At 35.6% G+C, this 27,306-nt stretch overlaps 1 protein-coding gene across 5 annotated transcripts in view; it reads right to left on the bottom strand.

Moving 5' to 3' along the window:
- Positions 1 to 27,306, bottom strand: part of GALNT3 (polypeptide N-acetylgalactosaminyltransferase 3) — a 98,276-nt gene that overhangs the window by 7,976 nt on the left and 62,994 nt on the right. For 3 of the 5 annotated variants that reach the window (XM_058715074.1, XM_058715071.1, XM_058715075.1), the window contains exons 2-9: positions 15,940 to 16,563; positions 11,690 to 11,862; positions 7,007 to 7,156; positions 5,136 to 5,370; positions 4,535 to 4,652; positions 2,826 to 3,026; positions 497 to 628; positions 185 to 286 (exon numbers count right to left, since the gene is read on the bottom strand). In XM_058715074.1, coding sequence (XP_058571057.1) covers positions 185 to 286; positions 497 to 628; positions 2,826 to 3,026; positions 4,535 to 4,652; positions 5,136 to 5,370; positions 7,007 to 7,156; positions 11,690 to 11,862; positions 15,940 to 16,454 — 1,626 coding nt within the window. In that variant the 5' untranslated portion in view covers positions 16,455 to 16,563. Of the gene's footprint in view, positions 1 to 184; positions 287 to 496; positions 629 to 2,825; positions 3,027 to 4,534; positions 4,653 to 5,135; positions 5,371 to 7,006; positions 7,157 to 11,689; positions 11,863 to 15,939; positions 16,564 to 21,603; positions 21,683 to 25,279; positions 25,371 to 27,306 lie in introns of all 5 variants that reach the window. The other 2 variants (XM_058715072.1, XM_058715073.1) reach the window with 2 other exon arrangements.

Below are 27,306 nucleotides of genomic sequence, written 5' to 3'. Positions count from 1 at the left end.
TTTTCCGAGTCAGAATGAAAGTCAAAACAAAGTATGCAACAACTTTAATATTAATTGTCAAACATTATTAACCTAAAAGCATTTTAAATACCAATTTATACCAAAATATAAAGCTGATTAGGGACTTCTCATAACTTATTTGTAAGAGCCAACAAAAAGGGAGGATTTTTAGCGCAGTGCTCACCTGGTTTCCCCCGAGTCCATGGCATGTATACAAAATTAATGGTTTGCCTCCTTGATTATTTTCTCCAACATCCAGACACAAAGGCTGACCAATGCTTTTAATCTAAAGGGAAATTTTCAAGTTATAAGAATTTTTTTTAATCTATGTGGTTTATATATTTTTTTCAGTTAATTCCAGGAAGTAGTATTAATAAATAGTAATGTAAAATCTCAAAAGCAATAAACCGGGAAGTATTTCAGCAATTTTCACTGAACCACATAAATGTTTGTGGCAAGGCATAAACCAAGTAAAAAGGAGGATGAAAACACTCACATATCCAGATATAACAGGATTAAGGTCTGGCACATATGCTTCTGGATAAATAGTGTTCAGATACCACGTAAAATTTTTACATTGAAGGCGGTGCTTTATTTCAAATCTTTTTGAAAGATCACCAAATGATTTCTGGAGAAAGAGAAGAAGTAAAAAGAATGCTTAATCAAAACAGCACTGATAAAGTAATTTAAATGCTACTATTTGTGTTTATATTTGGATCTTAAAGAAAAAAATTCTGGGCCAAAATGCAAGATACAATTTAAAGTATCCACCATTTATTCAGGCAACAAGTATGCCTGCCTGCTTGTCTCTGCCTTCAAAGAGAGTCACGTTACCACTGTGGTGCTGACGTAATACTATTTTATTCTTTCTTTGTGGTACCAGACGTCCCCCATGGGCAAAAGGTCTCTAGAGAAATGCTGTGGGCCAAGAAATGGTAGTGGGGGCATCCAAAATGGATCCTAATTTTATACCCAAAAATGATCTGTAAAGTGAGGTGTGAGGAATCAGGTATAAAGAAACAGTTGCCAATACAATGTAATTTATATCTCTTCTCTAGTCAAGACTACAAAAGACAACACACTTGGGAGTATATTTTTTTTCTAGTTTTAAATGAGTTACTTACTCCTAACAAAATCTTAAACATAATAATGTATTAGTAGAAAAAGGCAAGTTTTTAATAACTGCATTTTATTTTCCTTTATCGTGAAAGGACTAGGAAAAGAATTTTAAAGAACACTATTAAACTGAAAAGGTATTTGGTCTATAGGCAAAATTTTAAAGGAAAATTATATTTGGTACCTATTATATAGAAAGTTTAAATACTCAAGCTTATCATTTCAGTTAAGAAAATATTTTCTCTGCCAACTGTAATGTCTTGACCAGGGATTTTAGCAAAAAATATAAACTCTAAAGGACTTCTGACTAGCTTATTCATTTTATCACAAGATCTGTTTGCCTTGTGGTAAAAATAGGGGTTTACTGGCTCCCCTGCCCTATTGTGGAAGATAAGCAGTTAGCGCCCACTTGCCTGCTTAGCCAAGTACACAATCTGCCCAATTTGTCCTGGTAGCCTTAAATAAAAAAATAGCCATCTAACCCAGTAGTGCTCTGACTTTGCATGCCACTGGCATGTTACAGGAAGTTACTGGAGACCACAGAAAAGCTGGAAAGAGGTAACCAGACCTTCTTTATGACAGTCAAAATGTTGATGCCCTTTAATCTCAATATATACCCTCTGCAAATCAGCACTGTTTCTTAAAAAGGGGGTTGGATGCCATTCACTGAAGCATGTTCTTAAAATGTTGAGCTTGTGAACCACACCCAATATTGAACTTGTTGGAGCTCGGTTCTAATGTCTTAAGCATTACAATTCTGCACAGCTTTTACTATGACGGGTCAGTAACAATAGTGCCATACATTTGTGAGCACTTACTTCTTTATTTCATAGCTACTCTGGGAGACAGGCAAGTGTTTCATCTCTGAAAACAGGGAAGCAGAGAGAAGCTTGGCTGAGCACACACCTCATGTTGGGCCAACTCTCAACCACCTTATGAAGTGTCATCCCATTTTACAGACTCAGAAGGGCTTTGCAAAGGTAACCCCTCCAGAGAGCTGTGGAACCAGAACTTGAAATAAAAAAGCCTTGATACTTCTGGTTTATTCTCCTACCACACTCTGACATTGTCTCCATCTCCAGTTCAAAGAGCCACTTAGCACCTTTATTTAGGTGTTAATCACATCACCTAAAACCAGTTAAAAGTGGTTCCACTTAACCATATTCTTTGGGTAAAATACTACACCAAAGCAGTTACAAAAACTAAATATCTTCCATACTTAAAGAGTAACATCAAGTGGAATGCCTAAATTTTTAAAAAGGCATATTACTTGATTTTTCCTCAAGAAAAAAAAAAACATTGGCATCAATCAGTTGTGTGTGTGTGTATACACACACACACACACACATAAATATATATAATATTTATATATTTATATATATATATAAATTTATATATTATATATATATATATATATATATATATATATATATATATATATATATATATTTGAGAGAAAGAGCACGTGCATGTGCACACAAGGGAAAGGCACAGAGGGAGAGAGATGACCTGAGCCAAAATCAAGAGTCAGACACTCAACTGACTGAGCCACCAGGTGCTCCAATAAGTTATATATTCTGAGTTAAAAAACTCAATTTCAAAATTAACTTTTAAAAATGTTTTGCACTTGAACTGACACAAATAAGTAAAAGAATATGTGAACTTGATGTGGATTTTTATTGTAATTTAATGATTTAGCTCTAACTTACTTGTTTAACAATTTTTGCTGCATCTGTGTTTCTCCTATAAAATATTTCCTTGTATTCATCCATCCAGACTTCTGCAAGGCGAACTTGGTTGCGAGCAATCACCTGAGTGCCTTTTGGAAAGGTATGAGGGCTTTTGCTGCGAAAGACATGTCCAACAACAGAGCAAGGCATAATCTCCAACTGCCCACCACATTGCCATACCTGATAATTAATGATATTTGTTTAAATTCACAGTATTTTTAAAATATAAAAGTGTTGCTTTTAAATTCACCTTTAAGATACTAATAAAAACAAAACAGAAAAGATTTATAATAACTTCACAAATAGTCTCTGTCCTCTGCCAGTTCAACTTAAATTCTTAAATATAAAAAAACAACTTTATGAAATGGTACAAATACTAAAGACAACATAAGTATACTTTCAGGAAATATTTCAACAAAATAGTGATTTCAGATCTCTCATAAAAATAAAGCCCCACATTTTTTTTTTTGCAAACAATTATGCGAGCTCTCTAATATATACAAAAGACCAAAGACTCTTCTGTATTTGAATTCTATCTTCTTATACAAGTTATATGGCCACTTCACTTGAACCAGATTCTCTCTTCTCTGGCATGAACTAGCAGTCTTGGAGTAAGTGGACCCAGACTCTATTTACTCCTTGCATATTCAATTTTCTAATTTAGAAAACAATTCCAGATAATACCAAAGTACAATCTTTTAAGCTTGTGAAGTAGTTGGTCATTATTAAAGACTCATACCTATTTAGAGATAGAGGGACAAAAAAACTTATTTGCATTATCTCTAGATAAAATGAAAAATTATTAAATCAATACTTGCTCATTTAAAAATCTTAGCAATCAGTTCTGCCATAAACAGTCACTAAGCAAAAAATCGAAAATGAAGACATGCTTAATAATCTGTGCTAGCATTAGGGCAAGAGATCATATTCTCTCTCTCTCTCTCTTTTGTTTTTAAACAAATGAGAAAACTCAGTGGTATTTTTAATTCAACAAATTGTGCCTGAGATCTAACACGCGCTAGGGGTTGGGAATACTTAAATGGATACAATAAGACCCCTCCCTTGAGCAGTTCAAATTTGGCTAAGATCATCATTGCCATTATGTAATGGAGCCAGAGCTAAAACTTAAATCTTCTAACTACTAGTTCAGTTCTTTTCCCAGTACCTTCCAGTCTAAAGGATGAAAGATGAATGATAGAGTCATTGCAGAAAATGAATCATGAAATGAAATAAGTGTATGTGGAGACCATCCAAAGTTTTTGTTTTGTTTCTCATATTGACTTTTAATATGTATAGGGGAAAAAAAAGGTCATTTAATCCAAAGAGTTAAGGTCTTTTTAAAATTATACATAAATGTTTTTCCATTCTGACTCCCTTGATAATCAGCTCATTTCCTGAAGCACTAGATTGAATTATATTTATCTTGGCTGGAATTCAGTAGCTACAAGTGCATTAATTGGTGCTATTGGCTGGACACAGGAGTTTAACTGATTCCTCTTGTTACACTGGCAGCAACGAGTAAATATATTAACGTTTTAAAAAGAAATACCCGTATTCTAAAATTTCTAGCAATTAAATTTTAGAAAGCACAAAAAGTAAAGCCTGCACACATCTAGGATAATCATATCAGCCAATTAGAACAAAATGTGTATTTTATTGTCTAATATGTGTTATATTTATAAACTTACTCTGAAAGACATTTCTATATTTTCACCTCCCCAGATTTCCATTTCTTCATCATAAGTTCCAATATATTCAAAATATTCTTTTGATATGGAAAAAAGGCCTCCTGCAAAAGTGGGTGTTCTGAAAAATAATCCATTGTCAAATTTTGTTATAAAAATAAAATAAGGAAAAACAAGTTATTTAAAGAGTGACTAAATCAAATCACAAACAAATTAGATCACAATTTCAAGAAGTTTTATATTGGTTAATAGAAACTAAAAATGCTACCTTCAGAGTCAAATTTTATGGGAAGCGGAGAGGGAAGTACTTTAAATATATTTTCCCAGAGAAACAAAATTATTAAGTGTCTTCTAACCAACTCTAAGGATTCTTTACTAATGATTATGAGAAGACAAAAGGCCTCACTGATTCTACTTCCTATTCGGTAACATCATGTTTAAGTATATACATAAATGGCTTCTCTATTCCCAACATAGGATGTGTGTGTGTTTCTTTATTTCATTAGTGTGAATTACCTTGGAGGCAAAAACTGTAAAAAGCAAAGTGTGAATACATATTCAAATAACTGAACTGCATATAAGACTTTGGGAGCAATCGTCTTACTTAATTGGGTAGGTTTCATCTTTCCTTCTTTGCCTCTCGTGATCAGGAAGCGATTCCCAGCCAAAGGAAAGGCTCCAGTCAAAGTTTCCACGGTTGTGATTGCTTCCATAAGGAGAGGGTTTGTTGAATTCAAATGTGTTCAGATCTATGGATGCAATATCCGGACTCACCACGGCAGTGTAATTCTCAGCTATCCTGGCCAACAAAGGTTCTAACCAACCATAGAAACACTCACCTGGAAGGGAACACAATTCTAATTAACCCAAAGAAAACACTGAGGGTTTTCTCTTTTGTGGTTTGAAGATGATTTAGAGAAACAAGAATAACAGCCATTCGTGTTTTGAACATTTACATAGGGGAGATTTCTTAAAGGTTTCTGGCGATAAGATGAGGGTTGGATGAAAAAGATAAGGCACAATTCAGCATAGTTAGGAAAATTTATCTACAGAGGATGATTTTTTTTTTTTAACGTTAGAGAGGAAATAAAATGATACTGGTGTATTTAAATTTCAGATGATGTGTTTTCCTCTAAAATGTGCCTTGGATCAAAGGTAAGTTTTTGCTGATCCATGCCACCTAGCCCCAAAAGTGTTCTGATTTATATAAACTTGTCTCCCTCAGTAAGGTATAGTAACAAAATCTTCATTTCTCTGAGTCTTAGGAGAAAATAAGCCAACGAGTCAGAATATTCTGATGTCAACAGTTGGAGAAGGACCAGCCCTAATGGAAAGTGGGGGCAAAGGAATGCCATACAAAGTCTGGGTCCTGGCTGGGGGCCAGGCTCACTTAATACACAGAGTTCAGGAGACTCAGTCCTACCCAGGTCTCCCCATCAGGCAGAGTTTGGCAGTTATTAGAAGGACCACTTGGCATCAAGGAGGATCATCAGATACATTTGCCTCAGAGGAAGAATGCCCAGTGTGACATAATTGGAATTTTGGACCAGGAGAGGAAATATTGGAGAATGAACCATTTCCTTTTCAAAACACTTCCCTTGGATTACCTATAGACCTCTCTTCATTTGAGGGCCAGGTATTAAGGGAGTACTGGATATGAAAACTCTAAAGAGACTCAAACAAATCCAAAAGTCCTCCTAGAAAAATTAGCATAGGACCAAAACCATTTGCTGGGTCAAACATAATCTAAGGGCTAGTCAGTTCAATTCAAAACAAAAGTCATACAAAGTATAATCCACTAAATCTAAAGCTGAAGGACTAAGGGACATTTTGGTGATCCCTAACATGCCGATTAAAATTTACTCTAAAAATACTTTCTAAATACTTTAAAATCATTGACACTAGAGAACAAAACCACTAAAAATAAAGGGCAAAAAAAAAAAAAAGACAGTAGCAACAAAAACAAAAATTGATACTATTCGTAGAAAAGATACCAGAAAAAGCTGGAAGGGGACACCTCTAACTTAGCACAAGAGGAGTGTGCAAATCTTTGAAAAAAGAGTGGAAATATAGAAATTGAAAGTATCAGTACCAGGACAAAGTTTAAAGATAAAATTGCTTACACTTAAAACTTTCATTCATTTTAAAGTATAAGAATCAATAATAATAAGGAAAAACATTTGGGGTGGGGGGGTGGACACAATGAGTATCTGAAAAAAATCCCAAGCAAGGATAACTCGCTGGGAAAGCTGGTCGCTGAAGGGAAGATACTGAAGGAGCCTAACTCCATGTAAGTGAAAGGAGGCTCCTACCCAGAGCTATAACCTGCTTAGGCTGTCATTGCTATAAGCATCAGCTGAAAATGATGTTAAAGAAAATACAATTAGTTATTTAAAGAAAAGCCTTCTTCACTTTTTAAGTTAGAGGGAAGCAGAGGGGAAAATGTTACAACTACGTCTATACATATATACTTACAGTGAGCATCTAAAAATGTGAGGGTTTCAGCTGTTGCAACTGTTGCTCCTAGCAACCTGGCAGTGATCAGACCTTTTCTCTCTCTTTGTCTAACTATTTTTACTATAGAAAATTGTTTTATATATTCCTCTAGTTTATCATGTAAGTACTCTGTAAGAAAAAAAAAAAATTAGGATTAACTCTTCCTAAGTTTATTTTCATATATGAACACATGAAAGCAAATGAAGAAACCACAGGGCAATATCTCCACATTCGTCATCTTAACAGTTGCACACATCCTTCCATTAAGACGAAATTGTATCTTTAACTCTTTGAAGAAAAACAATAGCTATATATGCAAATCTTAACTTCTGAACAACTATAACACATACTGTGGTAACACTGACTTATCCTGTACATGCAATATCAATAAATATATTTTGTGGGGAGGGGAGAGACTTCAAGTGGAGTAGACCCAGGAGTTAAGAAGGCTCATTTAGGGGTCTGAGAAAACTAGCTAAGGGAGTGAAGGAAACTGAATTTGGCCAAAAAGATATTTGACACATTTTAAAATTGGAATTTAAGTCTGGAAATTCAAAGAAAAATGCCAAGTATCAAAAGGATTCTCTGATACTTAGGCAGTGATCATAATAATTTAAAACAAAAATGATGAGGAAAATGGCAAATAGGAAAGCCCAAGGCTACAGCAGTTTAAGAATATTTTTACAAAGAGTCAGCATAAAATTTTTGAAAGCTTTGGAGTCTGCTGACACAGAATTTTTTCCAGTAAAAATATGAAAGAAGAAAGGAGCATGTACGTTAGGAATGGAGCTAAAAACAGGCTAAATCTTATTAATGGGTATATAATTTAAGATATTCAACATTCCAATTTGGATGAGACATGATAAGCAAGAATTAAAACAGTAGGTAAAAGAAAACACATTAATCATGTCAGTCAAGTGTTGTTCGTATTTTGAAACAACTTCTTAAGTCTGCTTTTTTCACCAATAAATTCTTGGTTCTTTGTTGAGTATACAATGTGTTTCTTCAGATGGCCTTCTTGGGCCCATAGCACAGCCTCAAAAAGATCTGGGAATGCTGAGAACATCAGTAAATGTCCTAGGGTAGATGTTTGCTTCTGCCTGATTCCAGAAGCAAACATAGATGACTTTATCTATGATTATAAATTTTTTTTTCAGTTCTCCAGTGGTACAGATAAAAGAGTTGCTTATTCAAAGTTTAAACATTCATAAAGGAAGTGAGAGTTCAGGAACAGCTTCTGTGGACAATAAATCTAAGCATTGTTGCCTCAAAATAATAGGCTTTTTCATACCTTCTAAGAACCTCAGAATTAATTCTCTGAAAGACAAGCAGGATTGTAACTTCTCTTAAAATATAAATCATGGATATTTCTGCCTTAATCATAGATTTATAAAATAGAAACTTGTATAAAAACATTTCAAAGGCTTTAATGGGGATTGAATCTTTTTTAATGGAGTCACTATAGATTCCTTCAATAAACTGTCCCACTGTTTGAGTCGTTAAAGAATTATTTTTTAATTTTTTTTTTTAACGTTTATTTATTTTTGAGACAGAGAGAGACAGAGCATGAACAGGGGAGGGGCAGAGAGAGAGGGAGACACAGAATCCGAAACAGGCTCCAGGCTCTGAGCTGTCAGCACAGAGCCCGATGCGGGGCTCGAACCCACGGACCGTGAGATCATGACCTGAGCCGAAGTCGGACGCTCAACCAACCGAGCCACCCAGGCGCCCCAAAGAATTTTTTATTGACCCACAACTTCCAAACTTCCTATAAATTTTTATCTGCCCCTTAAATTCAAGCCCCATCCATACCTGTATTTTTGCAAGGTTAAGAGCACAAAGCTGTGAAATCAGACCTCCTGGGTTTATTTATTTATAGCACCATTACTTTTAGCTGAGTGACTTTTGGTAAGTTATTTTATTTTACTTGGACCTCAGTTTATCTAGAAGATGGGGATAACAGCATTTACCCTTACAAGGGATTGCTGAGAGTATAAAAATGAAAGATTGCTGTGCATTTAAGACAAGGCTTACCACATGGCCCATGCTCTGAAAACGTTGACTGTCTTTTGTTTTGCTGTCACTAGGACTTAACTATCTCTTTGTCACTTGATTATCCACGTATTATGCTGCTCTTTCCTAAACCAATTGAAACCAGGGACTATAGTTTCTACATCACAAGCTCCTTTACAACAACTAGGAACACATTTTCTATAGCGGGTACTCATTAAATCTTTGATTCAATAAGACAAATTAATTACATTAGGATGCAAAAAGATTCCTCACCAAGAAAACTGTTGCAAGTTAATTGCCAATGCTATAAAGAATTAAAATATTCAGACCCTTTGACCAAGCAGTCTAACTTACCCAAAGATACAATTCAAAAGAAAGGATATTCATTACAGTGTGATATATACTAACAGGGTGGGGTGAGTGAAGGTGAATGGTAAAATAAGTAAAATGCATCTAGTCCATCATGGTCATTAAAAATAAAGTTTTGAAGGTAAAAGAAATGGGCTAATAATAATACTATATGAAAATGTCAGATTTCAAAATTGAATTTCTGACATGGATGTAACTAGGTAAACATTCTATGTTTATTTAGACAGCGATCAAGAGAGAAAAAGCAAAATTAAAATTAAATAGGAAGATTATGATTGGATATCACTTTTCTTTCTGATTTCCTTTAATTCTATTAATTTTGTTTGAGCAATAATAGAAGTTACCTTCAACTGAAGGCTTATTACAAGTAGCCTTACTGTGACCCTAATTTCTCACTGCTTGAAAAATCAAACAAAAACCATCTGAGAAGAAAGCTCAAAAAACCAAAGAGGGATTTTTTTTTTCTTTTCTTTTTACAACATAACATATGAGAGACACGCAGAACTTAATCAAATGTCACTTAAAACTATGGATGCAGGGGCGCCTGGGTGATTCACTCAGTTAAGCGTCCCACTCTTGATCTCAGCTCAGTTCATGATCTCATGGTTCATGAGATTGAGCCCTGCATCGGGCTCTGTGCTGCCAGTGCAGAGCCTGCATGGGATTCTCTTTCTCTCTCGTTTTCTGTCTGCCCCTCTCTTGCCTGTGTTCTCTCTCTCTCTCTCTCAAAACAAATACATAAACATGGGGGGGAAAACACACCTCTATGGACTACAGACCAAGAATTTAAAAAAAAAAAAAATCATAACATTTCAAGCAGTAAATAAATCAGTTGGTTACAATTAAGTGGTGTTATAACCTGGGTAAGAGGAGTGGAGATTCAAATCTCTGATCCAGTACTGTGTACCCATATGCAGGGAACTTGAATTATAAAACTTCTCCATTTAGTGAATACATTTCATATCCATGTCAAACATCTCTGGAGATAAGCAAACTTATTCCACCTAGATGATACTTAACTTGAAAACAATCTCAATTCACTCATGATATTTTATTTTGAAGTTAAAGAAATGTTTAGGATTGTATGTAGAAAATTAAATAAGCCAGGTTAGTAATTTTATGCTTTATTCACTTATTATCATTTCTTAAGTCTGGATACATCTTGTTATTGATGACATGTCACTTAATAAGCAGTATTTTTTTCTTTTTTCATGGCACATAAAGTAATGGTTTATCTTAAAACAGATGTTGCTTTCGGATAGATGAAAGAGTATCACTATCCCCATTTTACAGATGAGGAAACAGCTAGTTAGTACTGGAGTGAGAATTTGACCTTAAAGAATCAGGCTCCGAACTCAACTAATTCAGGAATAAATTTTGTGATCATTGAAATAATCTATATCTGTTTGGTATTTAAAATACTCATAATGTTTGAAAACTTAGCAAATTAGGGCATTTGTCTGATTAGCCTTGCAATTCCAATTTAAAATGTACAATTTAGTAACTGACCGTTGATTTGTAATTTTAAGTAGAAATTCATTAAAGAATTCAGCTAACTTTGTAAACAATATTGAAATACTTAGCAGCCAAAATAAAACAGGATGTAGTGACTCTTTAATGATTTTTAACTACTCATTTATATTATTAATTAATGTATTATTTATATTAACTCATCTAATCTTCAAAACAATCCTAGGAGTTATGTATCATTTATGTATTTCCTCAATTCTAAGCTGCACCATTAGATACTTATTATAATCAATGGCATCTTAGTGTAATTGGTTGTGAGGGTTTTTTATTCTAGCGGTATATAAACTAATGATGAAAAGATAAAAATTTAAAAAATAAACTAATGATGTGCAATAAATTTGATGAAATATGGCATTTTCCCCATTTTACAGATAAAGAAACTGAGGCATAAAAAGGTTAAGTAATTTGTCCAAGTTACACAGCTGGATAGGACCAGAACTGGGATTCAAACCAAGGCAGCCTGACTCAAGGCTCAAGTTTGTGTTCTTAACCACTATGCCTTACAATAAGTCTCACATTGAGGACCACAAAGTTAGAAGTCATGGTACTTCAAACATTTCTGAACTTTAAAATATTTAAATATAGACACCTTTGAATTCTACTCTCATGCATCATACCCATCATCCAAGGTATTATATTCAAGCGGGGGGGGGGGGTTGCATACAGAGAGTACAATACAATCAAATAGACTTTGGACAACATCACATGGATTTACTTGGAAAACAACCTAATTTGCATGTGCTTTCTTACCATCTACACTAGCATCATCCACCAAAATGATTTCCTTCAGCAGTATGGCAGGGGAAGAATAAAGCACACTGTGGACAGTTCTAAGCAGCGTGGACCAGGCTTCATTATGAAAAACTATTATGACACTGGTGGTAGGCAGGGGAGGACAGCGCTTAAATTTTTGTTCAATACATCTAGAAGAAGTCAAAGAAGTAGAACAATTATGAATTTTATTACTTTATTTCAGAGCTATGCCATTCCTAAAATTATTATTTAACCATTATCACCATAGAAACAATAGCAGACAATTTTTTTCTATGTAACTTGATCTTAATGCTATGCAAATGCAAATCAAAACAAAATTTTTTACACAGAGATCATGTCCACTGATACAGATTCCAGGTCAAGGATTAAAACGTGCTATTTTAAGTTTTCTCAACAATATAATTTCAAATACAAATAGCATTTTAAATAGAAAATATAACCTACAAGCGAGATAACCTATAACAATGGCAAATACTTGTAATCGCTCAAATAAAAACCAATTTTTCTCCCCCCCCCCCTTGTAGAAATCATCCATTTTTCTTATTACCTCCAATTTTTTTTAACAGTGCAACTTCAGGGGCACCTGGGTGGCTCAGTCAGTTAAGTGTCCAACTCTTGCTTTCAGCTCATGATCTCGTGGTTTGTGGGATCAAGCTCCGCATTAGGCTCCATGCTGACAGCATGGAACCAGCTTGGGATTCTCTCTCTCCCACTCTCTCTGCCACTCTCTGTGCATGTGTGCACGCACACACTGTAGCTCTCAAAAATAAATAAACTTTAAACAGTGCAACTTTATTAAATGAATATTCATCTTCGTAGAGATTCTTACTTTCCTAAGTATGTAATATTTTTCAAGTTTTTAAATCAATTTACTTAATCTCTACTTGAACCAAAAGGGAAAAAAATGGCTTACTATAAAATCTATTTTTTTATGATGCTCACAATTCAGCAAGACTTACTAAGTTGCTACCATATACCAACCATGTTGTGTTAAAGATTTTGCTCCAGTAACCTGATCTAGAGTTTAATTAAATAAGACCTAGCATTTTAAAATACTAAACTTAAAAATTTTACATAAAATCCTAAATCCCTGTTAAAAGTCATGTGATCTTTTTGCCATATGAAACATTGATAGGCACAAGGAGATAGACCCTAAGTCGTTTTTGGCTGATTAATGGTACTAACCATTAGCTAAACACATTAGTTACAAATTGATCTTGAATTTATTTTTATAATAATATCTTCCTCAATGAAAATAATCTTCATAAGAAGCTGTTGGGTATGAGTGGATCTGTACAGTACCCAGCCTTTGAGCCTGAAGCTGACCACAGTCTCTCACCTACTGAGTTGAGGTGAGGATCCAAAGATATAACAGAGTAGAGGGTTTCAAAACACTGTAAAATCAGAGTAACCCTGGGACATAAAATATGTGTGGTCTATGGTAAAAATAAATAATCTTTAAGTTCACTTAAAAATCATAAATGGTTATACAATTTTAGACAGCAGAATATAAAATCCTCCCACTCAAAAGGCACTATAAATACAGCGTGTGAACAATCAAACAGTGCTGTTCAAACCCAAAGATAGGAAGTAAATCATTCACTTATGGAGATAAGAAACTAACACACTTCAAATGCTCTGTGAGGGAAACAGAGCCCCCAGTATGACCCTAGAGGCCTGGGAAAGCCACCCAAAGAAAGATATCCTGTATGTTCTCATTATTCACTTTTATAGCCATACCTCAGTTTGAATGTTTCAGATACTATTCTGAGAGGCTGTCTTTAGGGTGGAATATTAGTAGGGATAAACAAGGAATTAGGTTGAGGATAAAGTATTAATAGAGTGTGTCAACACTGTTGAGTAAGAAAAGGAAGCAAAGGTTATGAGTGAAAGTGATTTTGCTCTCTTTGTGCCTTCATGATTTCAAATATACATGCATAGTCAGAAGCAAATAATGACATTCATCCTCACTGACAGATGAAAGAAATGATATATTTTAAAGTGAATTTTGGATAAACTACCAATTAGAAGTAAGGTCCAAACACAAACTACCTATTCACAATTAGTCTTGACTTACAATTACACAGAAATGTATGACTAAATATAAGCTTGTATTTTTAAGACATAAAGGTTTGCAAACCAACATAAATTAAAAGTAAAAATTATTTAAAAACTCCATGCTGTTTTTCTTAAAAAAAAAAAACAAAACACCAAAAACCTTATGATTTATTGTCTTAGAAGCATTTGTATGGGGTGTTGGGATTAAAAAAAAAAAAAAACCTTGCATACATTTACTTGTCATGTGACTAATATTAATAATTACAAAAAGGTTTCGAAATTTTAAATTCAAAAATTAACAAAAATTCACATTAATGAAATGTGATCACTTTAATCTTACAAAGCTTTCCTTAGTTCAAGCTAGAATTTCTTTGCTTAACTGATAACTGTTAACATCAAGTAAAGGTGTCATGTTATAGCATTAATGCAAGTGATACAATTTCACAGTATGATTTCATAAACCTTATTTATTCTGAAACAATAAAAAAAATTAAACTTAGGCTTTAGATATTGTTTTACATGTCACTTAAAGTAGTGAAATTAAATAAGTTGCCAAACTGATTGCTTATACTCAAACCATTTGTAAAATTTGGCATATAGATATGTACTTAAATTATCAATCACATGACCATCTGACTTTGAGAGACACTGGATCTATATTTTCAATGAGCATGGAAATGACCAGCAATTCTTCAGAAAATGTGTTCCTTGCTGATATAAGTTAAATTTAAAGTAAGAAAGTGTTAAATCTTCACCAACTCTCCACAGTTCTAGGTATCCAATTCTTATCCAAAAAAGGTTCTTTACTTTAAGTACCTCGTTGTTTTTCACTTACAATTTCATTATTGAATATTATTGTAGTTCCTCAATGCTATATTGGGGGGAAAAAAAACTTGTCTTGAGCTGCCATTGACTGTCATGTCAAAGAATAAAAATTATGCTTCTTGATTTGTGATGTGGATTGCTTTTCAGTCAAGACCTCTCCCCAAATCAGTCAAATGCAATACTGCATTTTAACTATTAACATAAGAAAAGAACTATTCTGTGCCTTGTTATAAAGGTAGAATATTTTATAGACATTCATTTGTTTCTTCACACATTCACTTAAAAATGTTTAGCACCTTAATCTTGAATCACACAGATTACAATAGAGAGACAGAAATCTAATCTACCCAACTTCAATATTAAGGGACTCTTAGTTAGAGCAAGTATTCATGATCATACATCTAGAAAAATAGGAGTGAAGCCATCGACCTAAGTCTATCAAAGTTCTTTTCTTCAGATGCATTTCCAAATGTAATTCTATTATAACCAGGAAGCAAAATATGTAGGCATTGCTTGCTTACGGTTTATCTCATACTTTCAACAAACCAAACAAATGGTTTGAAAACTGCTGGAATTTATTTTAGTTATTTGAATTCAAATAGAACACTTGAACACTACCTCAAAGATAACAATGGACAGAGCATAGTTGGAACTGGAGGGAAAACAGAATAAAAATACTGTGTACTTGAGATACCATGTAAACAAAGGGACATAAAAGGCAATGTTGGCCTCTTAGAAGCTAAAGAGAGACAATTCTATACATATGATAACTTATTCAACAAAACTCTAGAGAAAAAAAATCATAATTGAATTAGCAATTTAACAATATTGTTCTTTAAAAGAAAGGTTACAAAAGGTTACAAGGCATTCTGAAATACAATTACAGTACTGAAAGTAGCCACAAAGTCTGTGACTTAGTTCATAGAAAATTCTTATCTAACAGCTCCAAAATCTCGGCACTTTTTAAACATTTTTATTCTACAGCAACACACAGAGGAACAGAAACAGCTCCTCTGCCTCCCACATCTCCCATAAAATTGCCCAATATTCCCTTCTTAATAAATTAGAAAACTAAAGCATCTAAGAATTAAGAATTTCCTTGTGGTTCTACAGAAATCAGATCTAAAATTTAGTCTCCTAATTTGTAAGGTAACAACCTTCTACATCTGCAATGCCTCACCAAGCATAGATATGGAAAGCCTCAATAAGCAAACATAATTAAACAGCAATTGCTGATATTTTGCCTCAGAGAGTGACTACAGAACAAGCAAATTCCTTAGCTAATGCCCCTCCCCTGCAAACTCTAATGTTAAACAGTAAACAATGAATATTCTTTAACATACTCAGGAGGTCGAGTGTCTGGTCCAAGATCTCGGTGTAGAGAAATCCTGTCACTTGCAAAAGCATTAAAACAGTGTTTTGCTTCTCCACGTTCTTTTTCCTTCTGCTCTTCAATACTTAAATTGGTTGTCTTGAATGCTTTACCAGAAGCACCAGGTGCATTAGAATCCTGAGGTGGGCGGTCAAGAACAGGTTTCAATTCTGCTGCTGTATAATATCCTTGCAAACAGGGTCTCTCACCAGCATCAATGTTTTGCCTGACCGGTGCTCCTATTTGCATTTTTGGCATTGCATCTTTAATATTGTTTACAGCTTCTATCATTAAATCAAACATCTTGTTTTTGTTTTTTATGTTTCTTTCCATCCGTGATTCCTCTTTGGAATATTGAACACTTACTTCTCTTTGCATTAAAATCAAAAATATTATAAAGAAAAAAATTACTGCCCCAAGTTTCCAGAACTTTTTATGATAATGTCTTTTAAGATGTAATTTTACTAGTCGTTTTAGGTGAGCCATTCTGACATTAAAAGCTTCCCACTTGACAAATAACAGTTATAGTTTCCTCTGTTACTTATATTTTGTATCATAGATTTGCTGGCAAGAAGGTTTCATTAAATGGTAATACCTATAAACGGAAATGATAAATGGCATTAGTAGCTAATCATTCCTATAGGCATGGTTCAATTGATTCATTCAACCAACAACATAAGCTACAAACAACTGTACTCTTATGGTTAAGAAAAATACAAAGATATCTTGCCCTCAAGAAATTTACACTTTTGGAAGAACACATTTGCTATAATTAGCTATAATCTATTGAGGATATATTAGAGATTTCTCTCCAATAAAAAATACCTTGTAAACTGTGGCTAATATTTATTATATGATATGCATACAATTATTTTTATAAACATATATAGAGTTTCTTTAAAAAAAAAAAAAAGGTACCTTAACTCAATGACCAAGGGGCCAAAGGACTTCATTGCATTGATTATAAAGAAAGGGGGAAATCCGTAAGAAAGCGTAGGTATACTGATAGGTACTGTTAAGCATACATCTAAAATAGTGGCTTTTATTTTATGGAGTTTGTCCTCAACTTATGCACCTCTATTCCAACTAAACCAGTTAAGATTATAAGTAGTTTTAACAAGTAAACTGGCACACTCTCAAATTTATTCACCTGATAATACTTGTGAATCCTGACAGAACCACTGAAGAGTAGAAAATTAAGAGTGTCTAAGGTATTGTTGTACCACAGCTATTTTCTATAGTTCACACAAATAATAAAATCTAATAACAAAAAGAAGATGGCACTAAGCTTTTTACTTGAAGTGACTCTAAAGAGGCAACAGTGTCTACCCTAAGAATAGACAACATGTTTACTAAACTCTAATATGGGCCACCAGAAGCAAAAGAAAGGAAAAGGAAAAAAGAGAACATCAATGACATCCTGATTTTCTTCACGATGTTTTAAAAAATATAATATGAAGGGGTTTCAGTATATAATTACATACCATGCACCATTATACTCAGTCAAATTTGCAGGCACAAAGGGGAAGGAGAATGCTTGTTCTCCCTACATTCTAAACATATTTTAAGGAAAATTTAATTTATAGATGTGAAAACTAACTTTGACACTTTATTCAGTTTTTCTTCCAAAGATACCGCTAAATTTGAAATTAAAAAGCCAAGTTTTAAGATGGATTCTCTGGCCTTTAGTAAAAAAATTTAAGCTAAATAAACAGAAGAGGCAGAATTTGAATAGTTAGTTCTGTATACTACTTCTAATTGGAAAGATATGTATGTATGTATGGAATAGGCACTTTGGTTTCAAAAGATAATTCAATTATAATGTACACCGCCCAGAAAAATGAGATTCTAATACATCTGAGTTTTGGTTGCTTTCAGAGCCTCATGTAAGGATTAAAATGACCTCGTAAACTTTTTACATTATTTGAAGACACAAAGTAGTTTCAGAACCATACAATTCTTGCTGTGTATGTATGTAAGCTAGATTAGGCATTTGAGAAGGAATGTGCTGGTCTCCTTAGGATGTTTTAATACAACATAAAACAAGAAAGGGTCCAGGGAAAGCATACAGTAAAGGGAGATGACAAACCTAAATATTTCCATAGCAGTGATGGTTTTCCCAAGATACTATATGCCCAAAATCATATTAGAGGGTAGGCTGGGGAATGAGAAAGAAGAATGGAATTCTTCACCAATAGAGCAATAATCCTATCATTGTGTGTGTGTCTATCTGAAGAAGTCACTCAATTAGCAGGTTTTAGTTTAGGATGTCTCTAATGAGGGAGTCAAAGGAAGCTTATGAAGGACACAAATGATGTCTCCCTTACTCCTGGTTGTTTTTCTGGCACTCACGATGTTGGTGACACAGTGAGCACCCAATAAATTTTTTTTTACCAGGAAAAGGAAAGAAGGACCAAGATTTAATTTATTAGAAATAATAAAATAATAATTTACTTTTGTTAAATACTGATTAGGTCCCCGATACTTTAATATTACACAGGTTCTCATGTAGTCTTCCAAAAATCTTGAGAAGTCATTCCCATTTTGCCCACAAACACTGAGCGTCAAATAGATTCAGTGGCTTGGCCAACATGATTCAGTTTAAGTGGAAAAGCAGTACTCTCCCAACTGTGTTCAAACTCAGGTCTGATCTAAAATATTAAGCTTTTTGGGGCGCCTGGGTGGCTCAGTCGGTTGAGCGACCGACTTCGGCTCAGGTCATAATCTCACAGTTTGTGAGTTTGAGCCCTGCGTCGGGCTCTGTGGTGACAGCTCAGAGCCTGGAGCCTGCTTCTGATTCTGTGTCTCCCTCTCTCTCTGCCCTTCCCCTACTCATGCTCTGTCTCTGTCTCAGAAATAAATAAACATTAAAAAAAATTTTTGTTAAATATTGTTTTTTACTCCTGAAACCAATATTGCACTGTATGTTAGCTAACTAAAATTTACGTTGAAAACAATACTAAGCTTTTAGTTGAAGTTATCTGAAATAAGATCTTCAAGGGTCAAGAAATGACACTCTAAATGTAAGGAGATAAGGGGAAACCCTAAGGAAAGAACTACAAATAGCTTCATATCACATAAGGTTTTCTGGACAAATGAGTCAAATAAACACACACACACACACACACACACACACACACACACACACACACACACACACACTGGAGCGCTGGGGTGGCTCAGTCAGTTGAGGGTCCAACTCAATTTTGGCTCAGGTCATGATTCCAGGATCCTGGAATCAAGCCCCATGTCATGCTCCTCACCAAGAGTGGAATCTGTTTGAGATTTTCTCTCTTTCTTTCTCTCTCTCTCTCTCCCTCCCTCTGCCCCTCTACCCCACTTGTGTGTGCTTTCTCTCTCTATAAAATGAAAATAAAAATAAAAAAATAAAAATAAAAACCACACAACTATTTTCAGAACGTGTTTTTGGAAATAAGGCTGAGGATGAGATTGTAGATTTTAACAATGGAGGATTGAGACTGAGACCTTTTAGTGGCAGAGTTTACTAGAGTAGGAACATGACGCTTTGCTCTTTTCAGATTATTTCAGAAGGGAATAGTCTTCTTTTATCAATTGCTGATCACTTGAAGATTCTGAAATGAATCTCCCAGGGATTTTTATATGACTTTTCTGTCCTTTGCTGCTAATGTGCAATATTAGGCTTCCATTAATGATAAATTACACTCAACATTAAGCATCTCTATTAGCGGACTTCAACTCTGGAAACACTTAGCAGAAAGCTCTTTAAAAAGAGTGCTTTAGGCCTCCCCTCTAGAGAGTTTGATATAATTGTTTTAGGGCCAGGGCCCAGGTCCTGCTTTTGTTGTTATTTTAGGCTCTCCAGATAATTCTAAAGGGCGGCAAGGGTTAAGAATCACTGGTGTAGGTCACGAGACTTTAGGCAAATCAAAACTAGCACTTGATAGGGAAATGACTGCACCTAACCAAAAGCAACCACACTATTAATTTCTGATACTCCAAAGACAGGTTTTTCAAAATAGAATGCTGATATAAAATGAGCAAAAGTTATTTTGACATGGAGAGATAAGATGAAATCCAAAGCAAGAATGACCCAAAGTTTCTTGAAAAGGCTCAGAGATTAATGCTGATATAAATGACACACTGGGGTTTTACTACAAATTATGGCGTTGTAAAATTACTTTTAAAATATGTTATTCCCATCACAAAGATGGAAAAACTCAGATTCTGCGCAATAAAACACATAATCCAAAAACCACACAATAAATGAATGAGTTAAACAAAACCAGGATTCTTAACTCCTATTCCTGGAAATAACATCACGTTCCTAAGCCTCACTACTTACCAAATGTCAAGACCTATGTGAAAACAGCCAATGAAACAAAACAAATTTCTCTTAATTTCAACTTCCAATTAAACTCAGAAGTTTCAAAAATGAAAAAAAAAAAAAAAACCAGCACAACAGCAAATTCAGGATATAAAAATGATTAGCAGGTAGAGGTCTTATTGTACTTTCTAAAACCTTTAAACACACCTATCTAAAATGTCATTTGCTAATTATTAAAGGTCAGATTCACAGGAGAGATTAACATCATGAAATAGTTTTTTTAAACTAGAAAAAAAATTAATTTAAATTCAAAGATCTATTCAAAGATCTCTAAATTATAAATTTCTAAAATTAGAAAAAAGTTAATATTCAGAGGCCTTATCAATCTATATGCTAGAATGTATGTAGACATTACAAAAAGGCATTAATAATAAATTAAAACATGCACAAAATAATGATACTTTAAAATGACTAAAACAATATGCATGATTCTAACAGTCTGTGAGATTGGGTTAAAAACCGATGGGTTATTCTCCAGGGTAAAAACATGTTGCTATCTGAACAGAAAAGACTGAGCTATCACAAATCAAAACAACTACAGAGCTGTGGCTTTCAGTTATGTAGACTCTAGTTTCTCAAACTTTAATGTGACAATGAGTCACCGGAGGATGTCGTTTACATGCAGATTCAAACTGGAAAAGATCCATCTTTAGTCCAGTTGTCCCTTCCAGGTGGAAAAGGACACATTGCAAAGACATTAGTTAAGTTGTTAGTTTAATTTAAATATTCCAACTGAAGCAATCTTCTAAAGCAGTGAAAAGCAGAACATTTCATAACCGCATGTGAAAGTAACATTTAATAAAATAAGAGGATAGTAGTTCTTTCCATTTCTTGTTCCTATATTTGTGACAATAAACCTTTACAGCTCCAGGGATTTAAGGTCTGGTTCCAGGTGACTTTAACTGGCACAAAGCCTAATTGGTATATGAAACTTGCTTGCTACAGCATGAATTAAAGCATGCGATAAAAAATTAAGGATAATCACAAAAAACAAAACATTACAAAATTATATATCCAAAATGTAGCATAGATTGTAGATTAAGAAGAATACACTACTGTAAATTAATTCATATTTGATCTTTGCCACACATCACCTAGATCTCCTAATCGAATCAAAACAACAACAAAACTTGCTCTAATAATAAACCTTACGTGCTTGGGCAGAAACGTTATTAAGCACCTCTCATCTACTAGTTAGGGAATGGAGGGGTGGCAGGAAGTCATTTCTGCTTGTATTTATTGGTAAAACCAAATTTCACGGTGACTTACTATTACGGTTGGCTAGTTTCGGTTATGATTAAATCCATTTCCACACCCTTGCCTGAAATTCTTCTAAGCAGGAAGTGACCTGTGGATGTATGACAAGGGACAAACACTGATACAAAGCAAACTGCCCTGAGATGGCTACATGCTCCCTCACAGGAGGAAGCAGCAGACATATCCCAAATATCCCAGCTGAAAAACAAACTGGGGTTGCTCTGGCTGGCTGGAAAATGCCACCAGTGAACAACTAACTGCATGTAACTGTCACAGAGTAAGATGACTTTCTGAACAAAAGTCATCTGCAGGTTATGTGACAAAAAGTCTAGTAACAGAGCTGAGCTCCAACAACTCAGAGGCACTGCTTTTATTTAATACTGAAAAGGGTGTGGTCACACATCCAACTTCTCAGCTAAACCTGGTCAGATAAGCATCTCTATTGACAATATTATCTTTGAAGGTGAAAGGTTATGAACAGGATCTTAATTTGTAGAACAGCCAACTCTACACAATTTGGAGCACACAAGTAATTATGGAACTGCCCTATCCTTTGCAGGGGAGGGTAATATGGTGGTGAAGGCAAGCTCACATATTCTCTCTCCTGCTACTGTGATTGAATCTGCACCTGTGAAAGGTATATACTGATTGGTTACGGCATAATTTTGAGGAGTGAATTGAGTGGTCCCACAGATTACCCACTTAACTAGTACTTCTCCTGGGTAGAAGTACTACCTTTTAAAAGATCTATTTACTTTGTAAACACAGTTGATGGCTCTTGGATTAGTAAGGAGACAGAAACTACATAGTGATTTGAAAAAGGAAAGTATAATATATTATTCTGAGAGGACTGGAGTAACAGGGAATTGGTTAGTGAGAGTTAAAAAAAATTCAAAATAATATAGGAATAGTAGATATAAGGGGCAATCACTACCTACAAGGCTGAGATGAGAGCCCAAGGAAGAACCTTCCTCTCACCAGCACATAGATCCAGAGATCTCTACAGAAAGAGCAGTGTTGGCTCCTTGACAGTGGAAAAGTTACAGAGGTATCTCACTAGTGAAACTTGCCCAAAATCTGACCTGTGGAGTCCCAGAAGAAGCCATTCATAGGAAGATGTCAAACCCTGGAACTTGTTAGGTGCCGATGCTAACAGCTGGCTGCTGATGGCACCTGGAGTTAAGAAGCTGTGCTCTGCAGGAATGTAGTGCACTTTCATGTATAGCCTGGGCCAATAAGGTGCAGGTTGGTGCCTAGGATAAAATTTGGGTAGTTGGTGCCTTGGAAACCCAGTTTTGTGGGGTCCCCAATATGCACATGTATAAGGCTAAACAAAGAGTGTATGGAGCAGTGACCTGGGCTGGGGAACAGGTCCATGATGTCTATGACTCCAGGGTACAACCCTGCTGTCCAAGTCAAGCTCTGGAGAAAGTGCAGGGGGCAGAGGTGTGCCAACTCTAGAGAAAGCTGTGCCATGCAGTTACCTAACACTAGAGAAAACTATGTGGAGGCCTAGAAGTAGAGAAAAAGGTATATGCTCAGTAAGAGCCTAGCCAGAAAGTCACCCTGAAACAAGGAAGGAAAAGTATCTTCTACTTTCAGTATCCTTCCAGTGCCCTCTACTGACAAGGCTTAATTAACATCATGCCAGCCAGCAAAGGAGAAATATTTACAGATTTACAGCGCCCCCCACCCCGCCCTGCTCCATTATTACAGAGCAGGAGAAGAGAATGAATTTACAGCTGAGAGACAATAAGCAGCATAGTCTACCCTTTTGACTGCTCAGTTTCCATATGCACACTTTCTCACACATTTGAACTCCGGTGGAAAAACAAAACAAGCACCTAGCAAGATGCAAGCATCCTCATTACAAGTGAAGAGGAACCCTGGAATGAGACACAGAATGCCAACAGCCATTGTCTCCAGGGACAATGGGAATTACTTTTCAAATTCTGACACAGTCCCAACATAATATTCAGTTACCTAAAGACTAAATTGTAAACTTAGTATCTAACAAATTCTATGCAATATTTTATTAAAAAGAAAGAAAGAAAGAAAGAAAGAAAGAAAGAAAGAAAGAAAGAAAGAAAGAAAGAAAGAAAGAAAGAAAATGGGAAGGAGAGAAGAAAATATTGCCTCCAAAACACAAAAAACAAAAACCAAAAAACAAAAGGCCTATTAAGTACAGTGACAACTGAATGCCCAGAAATGTTACCGAGGCACCCCTAAATTTTTGTGAGTCTGATTACTCGCTGGTTCTCATATGCTTCACTAAGATACCTAAAGTAATTGCTACTTTCTGCTCATCAAATACAATCAGCATAATATTATCAACATAGTAAACCAATGTGATATCTTGTGGGATGTTGGGATAATTAAGATTTCTAGGACAGGAGAACTGACCTGGCCCTGAGACAAGACTGTGAAGATACAATGTTGGCCAAGCTAGATAAGAGTAAATTGCTTTGGGGTGCCTGGGTGGCTCAGTCCGTTGAGCGTCTGACTTCAGCTCAGGTCACGATCTCACGGTCCGTGAGTTCGAGCCCCGTGTCGGGCTCTGTGCTGACAGCTCAGAGACTGGAGCCTGTTTCGGATTCTGTGTCTCCCTCTCTCTCTGACCCTCCCCAGTTCATGTTCTGTCTATCTCTGTCTCAAAAATAACCGTTAAGAGAAAAAAAAATTTTTTTTAAAAAGAGTAAATTGCTTTTGGTGGTCCTTGTAAATTGGTACAGAGAAAAAGCAGTTAACCAAGTCGATAGCTACATACCAAATGCCAGAGGTAGTGTTGATTATATCAAGTAAAGACACCACATTCTGTTTCAGCAAGCACATTTGGAATCATCCAATGATTAAGTTTACAATAGTCCATTCATTCTTTAAGATCCATCCAACTTGGACACAGGACAAATAAGTGAGTTAAATGAGATGTGATAGATAACTCAAGTCTTATTTCAAATCTTTGATGGTGGCACTGAGCTCAACAATTCCCTTCGATATAGTATTCTTTCTGATTTGCCATCTTAGAAGGAGGGCAAGTTTTAAGGTCTTCCGCTTAGCTTCTCTTATCACAACGGTCCTCAACCCATGACACTTAGAGAACCAATATAAGGATTTTGCCAGTTATCCAGGATGTCTACTCCAATTATATATTAAGGAAATGGGGAAATAAGCACAGGGTAGATCTGCTGACCAGCTGGACCCTCCTGTGAGTCAGACTTTGGCTAAGACTCCACCTATTACCTAAATGCTATAACTCCACACGATGACTAGAGGGCCACAAGTGGTATTTTGGCTCCATAGGAATTGGTACAAAAGGTCTGAGTGTATTTTCTTTTCCCCAAAGCATAGCCTCTCTAATAAATGGCTATAGGTCCCTTTGGGGAAGGCTTTTGAGGAAAATTTGTGGTGTATGCTTGAAGCCATGGTGTAGCCTTCAAGACTGGCCTCAACTTCAATCAAAGGGCTCTGGGCCTGTAAATTGACTTGGGTTTGGAAACTGAGTGAGAAGTAATGATGCTCAACTGTGGCAACTAAAGCCAATGCTTTTTGCCACCAAGCCTAGAGTTTTTTCTGGTATATACAACAAGTGATACTGTAGTACTGCCCATCTATTTCATTCATCACATTTGCAAAACAATGCCTTCTGATTATATCTATGTCCCAGATTTCCATTATGGTAGATACCTACTTTGTCCTTGGTGGTTAAATGCTGCCACTTGTCTTCTGCTACTATGGAATCCCATCATCTCCATTGAAACCAAGGAGCCAATCTTAATGGCCTACAAAGGAGAGCAACCACAGATTTTTTTTTCTTTTTTCACTAATGCAGGGACTTCCCTCATTAATGTTTTTCTCAATATCTTAGTAAAAGGGAGAGTGTACTGGGCCTTGACATGGAATATAATTGGAGGATGGGCACTCAGGTTGCAAACAATTAAGTCCAGTGAACATTCCTTTTATGAAAGAATCCCAAATCTCATGAGTAGTAGACAATTTCTACTCATTCTCCCTTTTGAGGGCCCAGAATTTAAGGGATAGGGGAATAGGGGAGCAAGTGAGCAATTGCTCAATTGCTATCACTTTGCATTCACCTTTCTACAAGCTTAGCTATAACTCACTGGGTACATACTCATCCTCTACCTCTCAGCTTCCATTCTTCTCTAGAAAAAGTGTCAGCAAACTTTCCATAAAGGGCCAAATAATAAATATGTTTTGCTTTGTGAGCCATATGGTCTCTATTGCAACTACTCTATTTTTGTGGTGCAAAACCAGTCATACACAATACACAAATGAATGGACATAGCTAGTTCCAATAAAATTTTGTTTACAAAAACAGGTGGTGGATAGAATTTGGCCCAAGGTACTGTGCCAATCCCTAGAAATTCAAAATGGCTTCAATCTCAACATTTCTTTATTTCCCTGTGCTTACCTCTTCTCCATTAGCGTCCACGTTCCCAGATGTAAAAAAACAAAACAGTTCTTCACAAATCCATAACATCATTTAAAAAAAGTAAGGCATAAAAGCAATGTCTGCCTTTATGATTAGGCTATTTTTGCACCTATTTTGAAACATGCATTATCCCTCCACTTATCTAGTCACCATCTGAAATTCCTGCATTCCCCACTTCTCATGATTAGAGTATGAAAAGATCTTATTAATACATGTTTCAGTTGGAAATAAACGAGTGTCAGACTAAACTTTTATTCTCCTTTGAAAAGCTAACTTCAAATAGGAAAATTTTCCTCATACATAGACAATTACCACACAGTGAGGTCTATGAGAATACTGAATACCCAGCTCCATATAGGGAAGGAAGGGGTACCTAACTCTGTGGGGTTTGTACTTAGTTCTTCTGGCAAAGGGGAGAAGCCCTGAGGGGTATTAAGCAGGGTGATGACCTAATTACAACTGAAATTTAATTAAATTTAATTAAATTTAATTTAATTCTTGGGGCCCTGGGTGGCTCAATCAGTTAAGTCCAGCTTTAGCTCAGGTCATGATCTCACAGTTCGTGAGTTCAAGCCCCATATTGGGCTTTCTCCTGTCAGCACAGAGCCTGGATCCTCTGTCTCTATCTCTCTCTGCCCCTCTCTGACTGGCACTGCACACACACTCTTTCTCTCTCTCAAAAGTAAATAAACATTAGGGGTGCCTGGGTGGCTCAGTTGGTTGGGCACCTGACTTCGGCTCAGGTCATGATCTCACAGCTCGTGGGTTTGAGTCCCACGGTCAGGCTCTGTGCTGACAGCTCAGAGCCTAGAGCCTGCTTCAGATTCTGTGTCTCCCTCTCTCTCTGCTCCTCCCCTGCTTGTGCTCTGTCTCTATCTCTCTCAAAAATAAATATTTTTTTAAAAAGTAAACAAACATTAAAAAAATAAGATAAAATATAAAATAAAATAAAATAAAAACGATTATTCTTGAAGCTGTTTTTAATATGGATTTGGTGGTGAGGGTGGTGAACCAGAGAGGAGACTGAAGGTGATTAGCAGACTATTAAAATTAATCCAGGTAAGAAATTGAGAAGGGGTGTGGAGGCTTGGGAAGAGATCCAGGAGGTAGAGTTGGCTAAATTCAGCAAATGAATCAATGTGGAGGCTGGAAAGGTTGTTAAATTGTGAATTGTGTAAGGATGGGTTCTTGACTTATTGAAAGAAGACCAGCTAATGAGTGCTATCTGTTCTGGATTATCTGCAGTGGAAGAGCTGGAGTCAAAA

The sequence above is a fragment of the Neofelis nebulosa genome, chromosome 2 (assembly GCF_028018385.1).
Source record: "Neofelis nebulosa isolate mNeoNeb1 chromosome 2, mNeoNeb1.pri, whole genome shotgun sequence".
NCBI classification, from domain to species: Eukaryota; Metazoa; Chordata; class Mammalia; order Carnivora; family Felidae; genus Neofelis; species Neofelis nebulosa.
Note: the sequence above shows the minus strand (reverse complement) of the source record. Positions and strands in the feature narration are given on the sequence as shown.